At 51.4% G+C, this 13,991-nt stretch overlaps 2 protein-coding genes and 1 pseudogene across 4 annotated transcripts in view; 1 reads left to right on the forward strand and 2 right to left on the reverse strand.

The window, feature by feature from the left end:
* Window positions 1-13,991, reverse strand: part of LOC115643461 — a 591,865-nt pseudogene that overhangs the window by 400,519 nt on the left and 177,355 nt on the right.
* Window positions 1-13,991, reverse strand: part of LOC115643458 (zinc finger protein 271-like) — a 200,782-nt gene that overhangs the window by 43,949 nt on the left and 142,842 nt on the right. The window lies entirely within an intron of this gene.
* LOC115643457 (zinc finger protein 850-like) overlaps window positions 1-13,991 on the forward strand; it is a 38,192-nt gene that overhangs the window by 18,843 nt on the left and 5,358 nt on the right. The window contains exons 1-4 of one of the 3 annotated variants that reach the window (XM_030547501.1): window positions 392-678; window positions 2,725-2,815; window positions 9,790-9,928; window positions 10,407-12,182. The exons of 1 other annotated variant lie outside the window; for it this stretch is intronic. In XM_030547501.1, coding sequence (XP_030403361.1) covers window positions 11,954-12,182 — 229 coding nt within the window. In that variant the 5' untranslated portion in view covers window positions 392-678; window positions 2,725-2,815; window positions 9,790-9,928; window positions 10,407-11,953. Of the gene's footprint in view, window positions 1-391; window positions 679-2,724; window positions 2,816-9,789; window positions 9,929-10,321; window positions 12,183-13,991 lie in introns of those variants that run through there. One more of the 3 variants, XM_030547502.1, reaches the window with a different exon arrangement.

The raw sequence follows: 13,991 nt of genomic DNA on the forward strand, positions 1-13,991 counted from the left end.
CCCTATAAAATCGGGCCATCTGGTCACCCTATAGCCCCACCGGCAGAGGCTTGGTCACTTGCCTGTCTGGGGGGGCTCTCCCTTAGCTGGATGGGCTCCCAGGAGTGCTGACAGGAGGGAGGGACCAGGGCAGGGGCTCTGGGGCTGGCAGACACGGGTGGAGAGAGCAGAGATGGGGGCGGGACGCAGCCCCTGTCCCAGCCAGCCCGGGGCGGGGTTTGACCACAGGAAGGGGCTGGAGCAGCTGGGGGCGGGAGGAAAGAGCAGGAAGACTCAGAGAACAAAGCTCAGAGACGGGAGCGGGGCAGCTCCTAGGCGTGGGAAAATACACGGAGCCGGTGAGATCCGGGCGTGGGGAAATACACGGAGCCGGTGCGATCCGGGCGTGGGGAAATACACGGAGCCGCTGCGATCCGGGCGTGGGAAAATACACGGAGCCGGTGAGATCCGGGCGTGGGGAAATACACGGAGCCGGTGAGATCCGGGCGTGGGGAAATACACGGAGCCGGTGCGATCCGGGCGTGGGGAAATACACGGAGCCGGTGAGATCCGGGCGTGGGGAAATACACGGAGCCGGTGCGATCCGGGCGTGGGGAAATACACGGAGCCGGTGAGATCCGGGCGTGGGGAAATACACGGAGCCGGTGAGATCCGGGCGTGGGGAAATACACGGAGCCGGTGCGATCCGGGGGCCCGGGCGTGGGAAAATACACGGAGCCGGTGCGATCCGGGGGCCCGGGCTGAGCAGCTGCTGCTCCCCCCCCATGGGGTCTGTGCTGGGGGGAGCCCAGCATTAACCCCTCCCTGCCCGGCCGGGGGGTTGGGGGAGGAGCGTGCTCTTGCTGGGACCAGCCCGTGAGCCGGAGGCTGCAGATAAGTGAGGGAGACCTGGGGGGGAGAGGGTGAGGGGGATGTAGCTTCTCTCAATATTGATCTGTAACCTACTCCCCTCCCCGGGTTTCCCCCCCTTTTCTCGCTTATTCTCCCAATGTCCATTGAAAATCAGGTCAGATGTGCGGGGGGGGGGGGGAGGGTTCTCCACCCATTTTATCTGCAGCGATTTGTCCTTGTTGTCCTGAGTCATTCCCCCCCCCCCGGGGTCGGGGCTTAGTGGGGGGGGGGGCTGAGACCCGGCTGCCTGTGGGGTGGGGATAGGGGCCCTTCATGTAAGGGGCACTGGTGGGGGAGAGGAGCCAGGGCCCCCCATATGCCCCGCCCCAGGTTACCACGTCCCACCCGCTCCCCGGAACCACCTGGCTCCATCCTCTCCCCTGGGAACGCCCCATGGCCCCCTGGCTCTCTGCTGCCACGTGACTGTCCGGCAAAAAAAGGGGGGTGGGCGGGTCGGACATGGCTTCCTGTTGTGTATTGACCATGGTTGTGTAACGCCCCAACTTCCCCACTTCCCCTCCCATCGCAGACTGTCAGTGCAAAGTCCCCAGAGCTTGTCTCCTGTTAGCAAAGATTGCTCCAATTTCTCCTCATTTCTACAATACTGATTGTCCTGCTTTTAGCTAGCTGAAGGGGGGTCCCAAAGAGGATGGAGCTCAGCTGTTCTCAGTGGTGGCAGATGACAGAACAAGGAGTAATGGTCTCAAGTTGCAGTGGGGGAGGTCTAGGCTGGATATTAAGAAAAACGTTTTCCCAAGGAGGGTGGTGAAGCACTGGAATGGGTTCACTAGGGAGGTGGTGGAATCTCCTTCCTTAGAGGTTTTTAAGGCCCTTGACAAAGCCCAGGCTGGGATGATTTAGTTGGGATTGGTCCTGCTCTGAGCAGGGGGTTGGACTAGATACCTCCTGAGGTGTCTTCCAATTAGGGTGACCAGACAGCAAATGTGAAAAATCAGGACGGGGGTGGAGGGTAATAGGAGCCTATATAAGAAAAAGACCCAAATATTGGGACACTGGTCACCCTACTTCCAACCCTGGATATTCTGTGATTCTATGCTTGAAAATCTCCCCCCGTTTTCTTTCTAGCGATCCGGGTCTGCTCCATTATCCCTGAGATGTCCCATCTAATTATCAGCTATTCACATCAAAGCTCAAATGTTGCCCTTTGATCCAATTCTTGACTATCAAGTGAGATAAAATCATAGAAAGTTTTTCCTCTGTTCTCTCGACTTAACAAAACATTGATATGAAATCCGTTCACATTTCCCCCTTTTCCCCTGTATCAACTATTGTATCAAAACTCCTCATCTGTTTCCACTTTCCTGAAATCGGTGACCAAGGATCTCAAATTCCTTGTATTTGCCTCCTTTTTCATTATTCACTAAACACCGATATCAAATTTCAGATCTTACCGTGTGCCATGGAATGATGGAAGATTGATTTGAAAAAGGCCTCTCCGGTGTGCAGGGTTGTTTTTCATGGCAGGCTGTTCTCTGTTTTGGAGGGAACCTTTTGCCCTGAGTCATTCTTCATACTAGAGGTTGCAGGGGGTTACATTGTCCCCACTCAGCTTCTCCTGATCAGCCTCAGGGGTCCATCCAGGCCGGTATCTCGCTGGTAGATTACACTCATTGGCCCATCCAGCCTGATACCCTCTCTCTGAGAACCAGCCCAGAAACTGTAACCCTTCCCCCACCCACTGTGCATGGACTCTTATCATACAGTATCATGTGGGAATATTCCCCCTGCAACCCAGCCCAAGAGCAGTTTGTGAGCGTAGCCTGTCCCGTTTATTTTCATTGTCAACACAGATTCTAATATTCCTTCCACCAGGCCAGAATATGCACCATGGCTGAGATCCCTGCCTCCCTCTTCCTGCTGTGAGAGAAGTTACAGGTTACTAATGGGGAAACTGAGGCACAAAGTGAGTAAGTTTCCTACTGAAAGTCCCACAGGCTGTGTCAGAGCTGGAAGGGAACCCTTAGAAATGCCTTAACTGCATCACTGCCTTTCCTCTCAGACCTGTCCCCTCTAGGGCTGGACAAGCAGTCCCTGCTTAGTCACTATCCCTGACCATAGAACCCAGGAGTCCTGGCTCCCAGCCTCCTCCCGCCACCCCCATTCTAACCTATTAAATCCCACTCCTTTCACCAAGCAGCAAATTCAAGAATTTAAGGTGATATTTAAAAATAGGCTTGAAAGGATTGGATTTTTAATCAGTCAATATCAGCAAACGTTGATTTCGCTGTACAAACACAAACGAACAACCCATTTTGATTAGAATAATCTTAAGTCACAGAGAGGCAAAGTAAGGGGGAATTGCTGTTTGAGACGGTCTTAAATTGCTTCAACGATATTTACCTTTGTACATTTGTTGATGGTTTGTATCTGAGCAGTTCTAAAGCTGTAACTTGAATCTCAATGTCTGTCATTGAATAACTGTCCAGCCCCAACCCAAATTCCCCACAACTGTGAAAATTTAAATCCAGAAAAGTGGAAAGGCTTCAGGAAACATCGATCTCTATCAGAATGATTTGAAAAAAAAATCAAATTCTGCCAAGTTTACTTAAAAGCAATCCCAACGTGCTAGGAAATCAAAATACCCACATAAGGCACCGCAACAACCTTAACTCTGCCCTGTAGTGACAGCAGGCCATAGCTGCAGTGTTAGGATCAAAGCATTTTAACATGTGGGGTCCCACGTTCGATTAAAGTGATCTGTAAAGACACAGGCGACCTGTCCCCTCGGGGTGCCACCTGCACTGGGTTGTTCCTTTTATTGTTAATTCCCTGAAGTGAGCTGATACATAAAATTCTGTCTGATCTAAAGTGTCCCCTTCAGATTTCAGGTGCGTATCTATTATTTTGCATGTAGGGCCAGGCCCTGGGAGAGACAGAGCTTTGGCTTCATTTAAACTTGGGGTTGTAAGCAGCTTCCACAATTTGGCCCCTAATATTTACATTTTCCCCTGTCCTGTTTAAAAAGTCCTGGGCAGTGGAGAGGGGCCGGTGCGCGCTGCAGGGTTTGCAGCTGAGTCCCACAAATCCTTATAGCCCAGCAGAGGGACGGCAGGGATTGGTGGGTCTCAGGGGATTTAATAATAAACAGGCCAATGTCATAGTTCTTAATGAATTGTCATCTGATGATTCCCAAACACACTGGTCAGCCCCGGGAGTCCGGGGAGGGAATACAATTGACCTCCTTTGGCCAGCGGGGACCCAAAGCACAGGAGCTTTTCGTGGTTGACTCACAGCTACCCAGAGTGAAATTCACTTCATGGGGTAAATCCCGGGTCACTGGGCTGTGCAGGTGAAATCCCGGGATAGGGAGGTGAGTTCCTGCTCCGCTTCCCAGGCATGGGACCCCAGCACGACCCCTGCCCACATCCCAGTCACCGGTCTTCCCTTGCAGCGATGGCTTCTGCCCCACTTGGTGCTCCCAGAGCCCCCTGCCATGGGGCACAGAGGGGGCAGAGTCCCTGCTGCAGAACCGCTCCTCCACCAGGCCATATGTGTAATGGGGCGAGGTTATTCTGGGTCTCCAGGCTGGGGATGGGTTTCACCCCCAAAGAGAGACAGGGACAGAGCAGGAACTAGCACCCCTGTGACCCATTCCCTGCCCCGACCCCACACCCAGAGGAGGGGGAAGGTCCTGGGGGCAGGCTGCTGTCTCTCCGGGCTGCTGTGAGAGGAACGCAGTGCCCCCTCGCACAGCCTGGGGCGGATGGGAAATGCCGTTTCCTTGTGGGAGGGTGAAAAATGTTCGGCCTGGAGCTCTGTCTCCCCTTCGTGGCCGGTCCATGTCCAGGCATGGCCGTGATCTGCCGTGGGGCGATGCAGTGGAGGGGTCTGAGAGGGTATGTGCCTATTTATTTCTCCTGTCTCTGCCCATTTCTCTCTCCTTTTCCCGTGTGTGCCTGGCACGCCCAGAGACGGGCTGGGGAGGGGCTATTCGTGCCCTTAAAATACACTGCTGCTCACTCCACTGGGATCTGCCGCTGCTCCATTTCTCGCTTCCCCTCTGCTTGTTTTTCCAGTTCTCCAATGCCGATTTAAAGTCCCCTCGCATTTGGGGCACTTGCCCGCCCATTTCATCTGCAGCGTTTTGTCCGGGCATAGGTGGGAAACTTGTTTATTTTGCCCCTGAGTCATTCCCCAAATGGGATGCGAGTTGTGGGTGTTTCTTGGGAGAGCGACGGCTGCCTCTGGGGTGGGCACAGGGGGCCTATTCCGTGCCAGCAACAGGGCGTGGATGGGGAACGGGAGAGGAAGGGAGGAGCAGGTGTCCTCCATGGAGACTGCCCAGCCCCACGTAACCTAAGTCTCACCTGCTGCCACCACTCCCCAATGGCCCAGCTCTGTTCTCTCCCAATACCAGCTGCCTGTCATCTCCTGCTGCCAGGAAACCTCCCAGCTCCATTCCTGCTCCTTTGCCTCGGAAAGTTGCCTTTCCCTGGGCTTTGCTGCCTGTGTGCATGGCAGGTAGGGATGGGGAGCCATCACTTTCTGGGTATTTACTAAACATTTATCTAGGCCCTGACACCTTCATTCATGCAGAGGTAAGGTCACCCAGCAGTGTGTTGGGCCTTGCCAGAGTGTCAAGTTCAGCAAAAGTCAAACCTCCAAAATCTAGGAAATAGAGAGCTAATGTGCATGCCAATGCAACCTTAACTCTGCCCCCTGGAGTTGGCAACAGCCACTGGGTGGTATCTCCCTGCACTCCAGCTGCACTCGCTGTGTTAGGTGTAGCTGTGTTGAATGGTAGAGGGGTTAGCTGGAGCAGCTTGGTAGAGCTGTGATGTGATGAAATCTGGGGGATTCATCTGAGGAGAGTCACAGAACTGTGACTGTGATATGAAGAGAGCTGGGTTTGGGTGTCCCTCCGCCATGGGTATGATCAAAGAAAAGAGGGGTATGTGCATCTTGTGGTGCCAGTCTGCATCGTGTCAGTAGCAGGCTACAGGAGTCTGCTTGCCTTGGGGATTGTCAGCAGTGAGGTGGGATGGGAGCGCCGTCTGCGTGCTCAGCGATGGGTCCGGGACAGTGGAACGTTAGCTGGAAATCTTCTGGAGAAGGGTGGAAGGGCTGCATAAGGGGGCGAAGGCGTCGTTACATTTACCGAGGATACGTCTGCCCCGGCGGCGCTACAGAGGCACAGCTGCACCCATGCTTCTAGTGCAGATGCTGTAAGCTGGCGGGAGAGAGCTTTCACATCGATTTATTAACGCCAGCCCCCACGCCCAGCAGGAGCGGTGGTGGTGGAAGAAGCTCTCCTGCCCAATTGCATCATCTGCGCCAGTGCTCGGGTAACTCATGTCACTCGGGGGGTGGCTTATTCACATCTCTGAGCAACGTAAGTTACACCGAAATAATTTCCAGTGTGGACATGGTCCAGGAGTGAGATGGTTTCTCGGGGGCAGGCTGAGTGTTTCAGTGTAGAACTAATGTCAGTCCCTCTTGTCAGCCTAAAAGCCAATTCTGTCTCAGCAACGGACAGGGGGTTGTGCTGCAGTTGTCATGGGCCCTGTTCTCTGAGTGATATGCGCCATCTGCAACAGTGCAGTGGAAGTGTGGGAGTCATCAGCCATCATAGAATATCAGGGTTGGAAGGGACCTCAGGAGGTATCTAGTCCAACCCCCTGCTCAAAGCAGGACCAACCCCAACTAAATCATCCCAGTCAGGGCTTTGTCAAGCTGGGCCTTAAAAACCTCTAAGGAAGGAGATTCCACCACCTCCCTAGGGAACCCATTCCAGTGCTTCACCACCCTCCTAGGGAAAAAGTTTTTGCTAATATCCAACCTAGACCTCCCCCACTGCAACTTGAGACCATTGCTCCTTGTTCTGTCATCTGCCACCACTGAGAACAGCCGAGCTCCATGCTCTTTGGACCCCCCTTTCAGGTAGTTGAAAGCAGTTATCAAATCCCCCCTCACTCTTCTCTTCTGCAGACTAAACAATCCCAGTTCCCTCAGCCTCGCCTCATAAGTCATGTGCCCCAGCCTCCTGATCATTTTTGTTGCCCTCCGCTGGACTCTTTTTTTCCACATCCTTTCTATAGCGTGGGGCCCAAAACTGGACACACTACTCCAGATGTGGCCTCACCAATGCCAAATAGAGGAGAATGATCACATCCCTCGATCCGCTGGCAATGCCCCTACTTATACGGCCAAAAATGCCGTTAGCCTTCTTGGCAACAAGGGCACATTGGTGACTCATATCCAGCTTCTCATCCACTGTAACCCCTAGGTGCTTTCCTGCAGAACTGCTGCTTTACCAGTCGGCCCCCAGCCTGTAGCAGTGCATGGGATTCTTCCATCCTAAGTGCAGGACTCTGCACTTGTCCTTGTTGAAACTCATCAGGTTTCTTTTGGCCCAATCCTCCAATTTGTCTAGGTCACTCTGGACCCTATCCCTACCCTCCAGCATATCTACCACTCCCCGCAGCTTAGTGTCGTCCACAAACTTGCTGAGGGTGCAATCTATCCCATCATCCAGATAATTAATAAAGAACAAAATTGGCCCCAGGACCAGAGTTAGGGGTACACTGGTGTGTACCTTAATTCTGTATTTCCTGGTTATTACACATTTGAGTTTTGCTGAACTGGAAGGACACAAGATACTGCTGGGAAACCTTAACGCTGTGTTGACAAAAGTGTTTTCCCCCCAGAAAATTTCCAGGGATTTTTTTTTTTTATTACTATAACTAGAAATGTTTGCTGTAGGAGATAGTGTTAATTCAGGCCATTATCATTCTCACCTAGGTTGTAATTGTAAGCATAGAGAGGTGAAGTGTCTTGCCCAAGGTCACGCAGCAGACCAGCAGCAGAGCCAGGAATTGTCCCAATCCATCCGTCTTTCCCTGGGACTCACAGTCACCGTGTGATTCTTAGCTGTTTCTCCCATCGTCCCTATATATTGTTACTGTGCACTGGGGATGATGTTGGTGTTTCGAAATGCTTGCAGTGTCTATTTGCTAACAGGACCGGTGGGAGACATTTCAGGCACGCTCTGTGGCCCCAAATCTTGACAGCTTTATGACTTCATGTCATGACCGGGCTGAGGATGGTCAGTCCTAGTGGCTGGAGCAGGATTTGGGAGCCAGGAAGCGGGATAAGTGGTCAGAGCGAAAGTCAGGAATCGGGAGGGTCAGAGCTGGAGCTGGGAAGCAAAACTGGGAACAAGGCAGGATCAAGGCCCAGGAGCGCCTGATGTGCTGTGGTTACAGTAACTCTCTGTATACAAGAGGAGACTAGTGTGTCGCTATCTTTCACCCCTACCCCTCCCTCCGACACTTCCAGCTCCTGTCCACGCCTGGCACCGGAGAAGCCATGAGCACATAAGAAGATAATACCTGCCCTCTTCTGCCTTGTGCAGCTCCGTACGCAGATCCCAGGCAGGAGCTTACTGGAGGGCCGTATGCTACCCTGCTTATGTAGCCCAAGCTGCAGGTCCCACACCCCCATTTCCAGCTGGGACTCCTGCCTCTGCTTTATCCAGCTTTCCCAGGGCCCACCTAGTCTATCCTGCTACCTAGCCAGGCCCCCTGCCCCACACAGGGGTGACATATACCTTAACTATTCATTTCCTGGATTTCAGAGGATTGAATCTGTTACCTTCTGTCCACCCCGCCCCCACATCCCCAGTCTCAGCTCCCACAGGGCCAAAGAGAGGGGAATCACACTCCTGCAGATGGATGGAGCCTCCTTGACATTGGGGAAGAGAGGTGGCAGAAAGAGCTGCTCACACTGTCCCAAGAAGGGCAGAGTACTCCAGATCCCAGGACAGGGAGGCGGCAAGGAGAGGGACTTATCCCCCTGCCGAGGTGCAGGGCCTCCCCAAGATCCTAGCACGCACAGCTGAAGTCACAAGTCCAGAATCGGGGCTGAGGGTCAGAACTGAGTTACCTGGAGCGAAACAAAAACCAAGGCAAGGCTGGAAACCAGCAGGTGCAGAAGCTGTCACAGCCATGGGGAATGGTGTGGGAAGACAACTGACTCTGCCGTGGGTCCTGCTTGCCGCCTGTACCCACCCTCGGCAGCCTTAGGGCCAAATTTCTCAGGGTACTTCTGGTGGAGTTCTCACAAGGATGTTCTCAGCTGGTTTCCCAGGTCACTCAGCCAGATCAAAGCCTTCCCAGTCCACCAGAAACTGGGGCTTTCCCCTAACTCACCGAGAGTCAAGGATTTGGTGGACCAAATCCCCCTCCTATCGATAGAATCTTATGGGTGGCGGTGGTGGGCTGGAGCAGTTTGGGGTTCCCAGTCTTGGGCTTCAAAAGTGAGATGTGAAAGATGAGATGGATCTTCAGGAGCCTGAGCATCTGTAACTTGACAGCTCCTGGAGTCACTAATATTGAAGGGGGCCAGAACTGGATAGTCTAGTTTGGCAGATGGGTGGCTTGATCTAAAGTTCTGGGCAGAAAGCTGCAGCTTGTCCCCTACGGACAGATTGGGGGCAGCACACATGGTGCTTATAGGCTTGTTTAGTGAACTACAAGTGTCCCTTAAGCTCCCAGTCTACCTGATGCGGCAGGAGGCTATATCTGTGCTGGCTGGTATTGGGTAACTAACGGGCGAGTCTGGGGGGTAGCCATCATTTGCAAAGAATGGGCTGTGTTGGATCAAGGCATGGCTTGCATTTCAGTGTTGCACAGGAGGGAAAAGCCAGTCATCCCCGGCGGTAGCTCAGAAAGAAGCAAAGATACTTTTTGATTAGTTTGCCTATTCGCCTGCGAGTGAAGGATGGATTAGGGGAGGGCCTTGATGCCAAGGACTCCCAATATGATGCCCGTTGGTAACCTGTGATAGCAGAAGGCATTTTTCTAGCTGGAGCTGAGCCATCTCCCCTGTGGTAGGAATGGTACGACACAGGATAAAGCGCACCGTTGTTGTTAACAGGTGGATGACAACCAGGATTACTGAGTGTCCTTGGGAGCACGGCAGCTCTGCAGTGAAGTCCACTGAGATAGTCGATCAAAGCTGTGGATTCCTGGGCAGAGGTTGGAGGAGATCTAGGGGCTTCAATCCTCAGTTCTTGGTATGGGCGCACAGGTCACAGGTTTGCAGATAATCTTAGATGTAAGCTCAGAGGCCTGACCACCAGAAGCTCATTGAGACCAGATTCCAAGTCTTTAGCTGTCCAAAAGTGAATTGTGACACTGTTTCAATACCTTAAGGTTAGGTTGTCCCTCTGGAACATAAAGACAACCTTGCAATGGGGAAACCATTCTGTAGTTGCAAAGAATCCTGTGGCACCTTATAGATTAACAGACATTTTGGAGCATGAGCTTCCGTGGGTAACGTCTGTTAGTCTATAAGGTGCCACAGGACTCTTTGCTGCTTTTACAGATCCAGACTAACATGGCTACCTCGCTGCTACTTGACATTCTGTAGTTGAAACTGATTCGTGTTGGGTTGGGTATCTGCATCATTCAGGGTCTGGGTCGGGAATGGGTTGTCGGGGATCAGCTAGTGGATGGAAGATGTCACACAGCTGACAATAGTCCCATTGACAGAGTTGGATGCCTTAAGCATGGCGATGGAGCGTTCTTCATCAAGTGCGAGAGACTCAACTTTGCAGAACAGGGCATCTGCTTTCCCGTTTCTCATTCCCGGGTGAGAGATTACAACAAAATGTAAGTGAGAGTCAAAGTGGGATCCGCTGGTCCCTCTTCTTCAAATTCATGTAGCAGTCCCTAGGTATTCTGAGTTCTTATGGGTCATCAGGACTTGGACTAGGAATTGGGGTCCTTCTAGGAGGTGGCACCACTCCTTGAAAGCCACCTTTTAAGATAGTATCTCCTTCCTCAAATATGGTAATTGTTCTCTGTGGTGGTTAGCTTCCAAGATTAAAAAGCAGAGAGTGGATTTGGTTGTGGGGGCCTGCACCAATGGCAAAGTTCGAGGCATTGTTCTTGACATAAATGGGTTAGTGGGATCTGAGTGAATCAGGATAAGTGATGAGATGAATGCACTTTTCAGTCAGTCAAGGGCTGACTGATTCTCTGTGGACCAGGCAAGATTGGATCCCCTTTTTCTCGGTAAAACCAGGCTAGAGAATCTTTTAATAAATTGCCTGTAGAAATTGGCAAACCTCAGGAATTGTGGCTCCCTTGTACACCCCAGCCGGATACTACCAGTCTTATGTGGGTCCAAGGTGAGTCCCTCAGGTGTGACTGTCTATTCCAAGAATTTCACTATCTCCTTATTGAACTCGCATTTCTCAAGCTTTGAGTAGAGGTGGTTGGTCTAGGCGTAGACTCTCCCAAGACTGCATACACGATCAGGAGTCGGAGCCCAGGGTCAGAACCTGGTTATCTGGAGTGGGGCTTGCCTGGGAACAAGCAGGTGCAGGCGCTATCACAGCTTTGAGCAGCTGCTGCACTGCTGTTGCTGCTGGACATAAGAGTTGGTCTGCTGAATCTTCCAATCACACAGTATAGCCAATTAGACAATTTATTACACACTAGCTGCACTTGTTATGTTGCACAGAAACTGGTTCTGCTGTAGGCCCTGCTTTCAGACTCACTGTTTGCAGGCCCTGGTTCCTGACAATCATTTATTTTTTTTATAGAACAGAACTATTTACTGAAAAATGTTGCCTCTTCTGCATTATTATTGATACTTCTGCCATTTCCATTTAGTAATGTACCAATTCCATTGTTAGGAGTTGTTTTATTCTAGTACAATTTTAGAAAATTCTTCTTTATATCATCCTTAACTCTGCTGGCCCTAGAGTTCGTCTTGTGTCCCTTTGCTTCCCTTTTCAGTTTTCTACAATTCCAGGCCTCTGACTTATATTCTATCCTATCGACTTCCCTTTTCTTTTATTTATTATATATTGTTTCTTTATTTTGAGGGAGTTGGGATTCCTTCCAGGGGGCAATAGCAGGACCCTGCTGGGGGCTCCATCTACTGTATCAATCTCTGATTAGTAGATGTGTGATAGATGTGAAGCCCGTGGCTCCCTCTGTCCTGTGGGTGGGATGAGGGGCTCTCTTTCTCACCCTATCCTGATGCCTCCTAGCTGCTCTGAAAAGCATGGGGGTGGGACTCTGCTACCATGCCACTCGAAGAGCTTCTGTTTCACTGGCCCTACCCTCCCATAAATAGTGGGGTTGTCACTGGGCAGCAGGTGCAGAGTGGGGGGCTCTTTCTCTTTCAGGGGCTGGTGACTTTCGAGGAGGTGGCTGTGTATTTCACCAAGGAAGAGGGGGCTCTGCTGGACCCCGCTCAGAGAGCCCTCTACAGGGACGTCATGCAAGAGAACTATGAGAATGTGACATTGCTGGGTAAGAATTCCTGTCCACTCAGTTATTAATCATTGGGGGGGCTTGCTTTTATATGTTTTGTCATCAGATAATTTTTGACAGGTTTCTGTACCCCCCCCTACTTTTTTTTGCCTTATGTCCTGCCCAGGTATCATTTTTGGATATGTGAATTTTTTTTTGTGCTATGAAAAATTTCTTTACATTTTATTTAATTTATGCTTTCTGGATTTATGAAAACTGAATGGTAACTTTCCTACCTCCTCCTCATTTTAAGAGGCAATTCTAAATAAAGTCTAGTAAATAGATGTACTATGTCGTGCATGGATTGTGTGGCGGGCAGATGAACCCATCTGTTGATAGGAGAGTGTATATGATGCCGTTCGGGAGTGAAGGAAGAACAGGGGGCGGGGAAGAAGATGCCAGTAGGTGGGGAGGGCTGAGGCTGTGTAGGGAAGGGGACAGTGTGTGTGGGGAATTAGGGCTAAGGCATGGTCCACACCTGAAAAATAGGTTGACCTAGCTATGTTACTGAGGGGTGTGGGGAAAAAAAAATCACATCCCTGAGAGACATAGTTAAGCCAACCTAAGCCCTGGTGTAGACACTGCCAGGTCGATGGAAGTATTCTTCTGTCAACCTAGTGGGGCAGAGCTCTGACCGTGTCCCTGTGGGTCCCATGCTTCCAGGTGGTTTACACTAGCCGCAGGGGCTCACTGTGACCCTCCACGTAGCCCTTCTCTCTCTGGGGCCAGGGTTACAGTCTACTGAGCCCTTTTCATCATAGGCCAGCAAGGAGGTTGGTGAGAGAACTCCCACGGTCTCTGTTGTCCCTGGGGACTTATTTCAAGGTTTCCGGTGTACGGCTTTGTGAGCCATGGGAGTAAGGGGTAGGCTGGGTCTCCCAGGATCACTATGGGCATTTCAACATCCCCCAGTGGAATATTCTGGTCTGGAAAGAAAGTCCCTGCTTGCAGCTTGCTATACAGGCCAATGTTGCAGAAGATGCACGTGTCATGCACCTTCCCTGACCACCCTGCGCTGATATCAGTGAAACAACCCTGGTGATCCACAGGCACACAGAAGAAGCCCTTTCTATCGATGGGGCCAAAATCGGGATATGGGTGCCATCTGTCACCCCAGAATAGTTAAGGAATCCCATTCCTGCAAAGCCAGGCACTATTTCATGCACATTTCCCAGAGTCACAGTCCGTAGCAGGATGCAATGAATGGCCTTGCACACTTGCGTGAACGTCACCCCTCCCCCCAGTCAACTTCACAACTCCAAACGGATTCCTGACCAACCTGTAGCAGTCTGGAGTTGCCAACTTCCACACCGTAATTGCCACATGCTTCTCCACCAACAGAGCAGTCTCATTTTGGTGTCCTTGCAGCGCAGGGCAGAGGCGAGCTCTGCTCACAGTTCTAGGAAGTTGGTTTGTGCATCCAAAAGTTTTTCAGCCGCTGCTTGTCATCCCAGATCTCCATAACAATATGATCCCACCACTCAGTGGTTGTTTCCGAAGCCCAGTAGCAATGGTCCACCATGTGCAGCTGCTCCACGAATGCCAAAGGTAACCTGGAATTGTTTCTTTCCATGGCACACAGCAGGGCAGGCTCCTTGGAGTCCTGCTCAGCTTTGCAGCTGATGAAATACTGTATGATTAGCCACACTGTGTAACTAGGGCACTAGGTATGTGCCTGGCGGGCCATAAAACTTGCTGACTGCCTTTGTCACTGAACTGTCTTTGTGCTTGTCTTTTTCATAAGTAACATTGAGGTTTGCCGAATTAACTTGCTGCATTATTTACTAATTACAGTAAAGTTTTAAGGAC

Source organism: Gopherus evgoodei, unplaced genomic scaffold (genome assembly GCF_007399415.2).
Source record: "Gopherus evgoodei ecotype Sinaloan lineage unplaced genomic scaffold, rGopEvg1_v1.p scaffold_60_arrow_ctg1, whole genome shotgun sequence".
Classification (NCBI taxonomy): domain Eukaryota; kingdom Metazoa; phylum Chordata; order Testudines; family Testudinidae; genus Gopherus; species Gopherus evgoodei.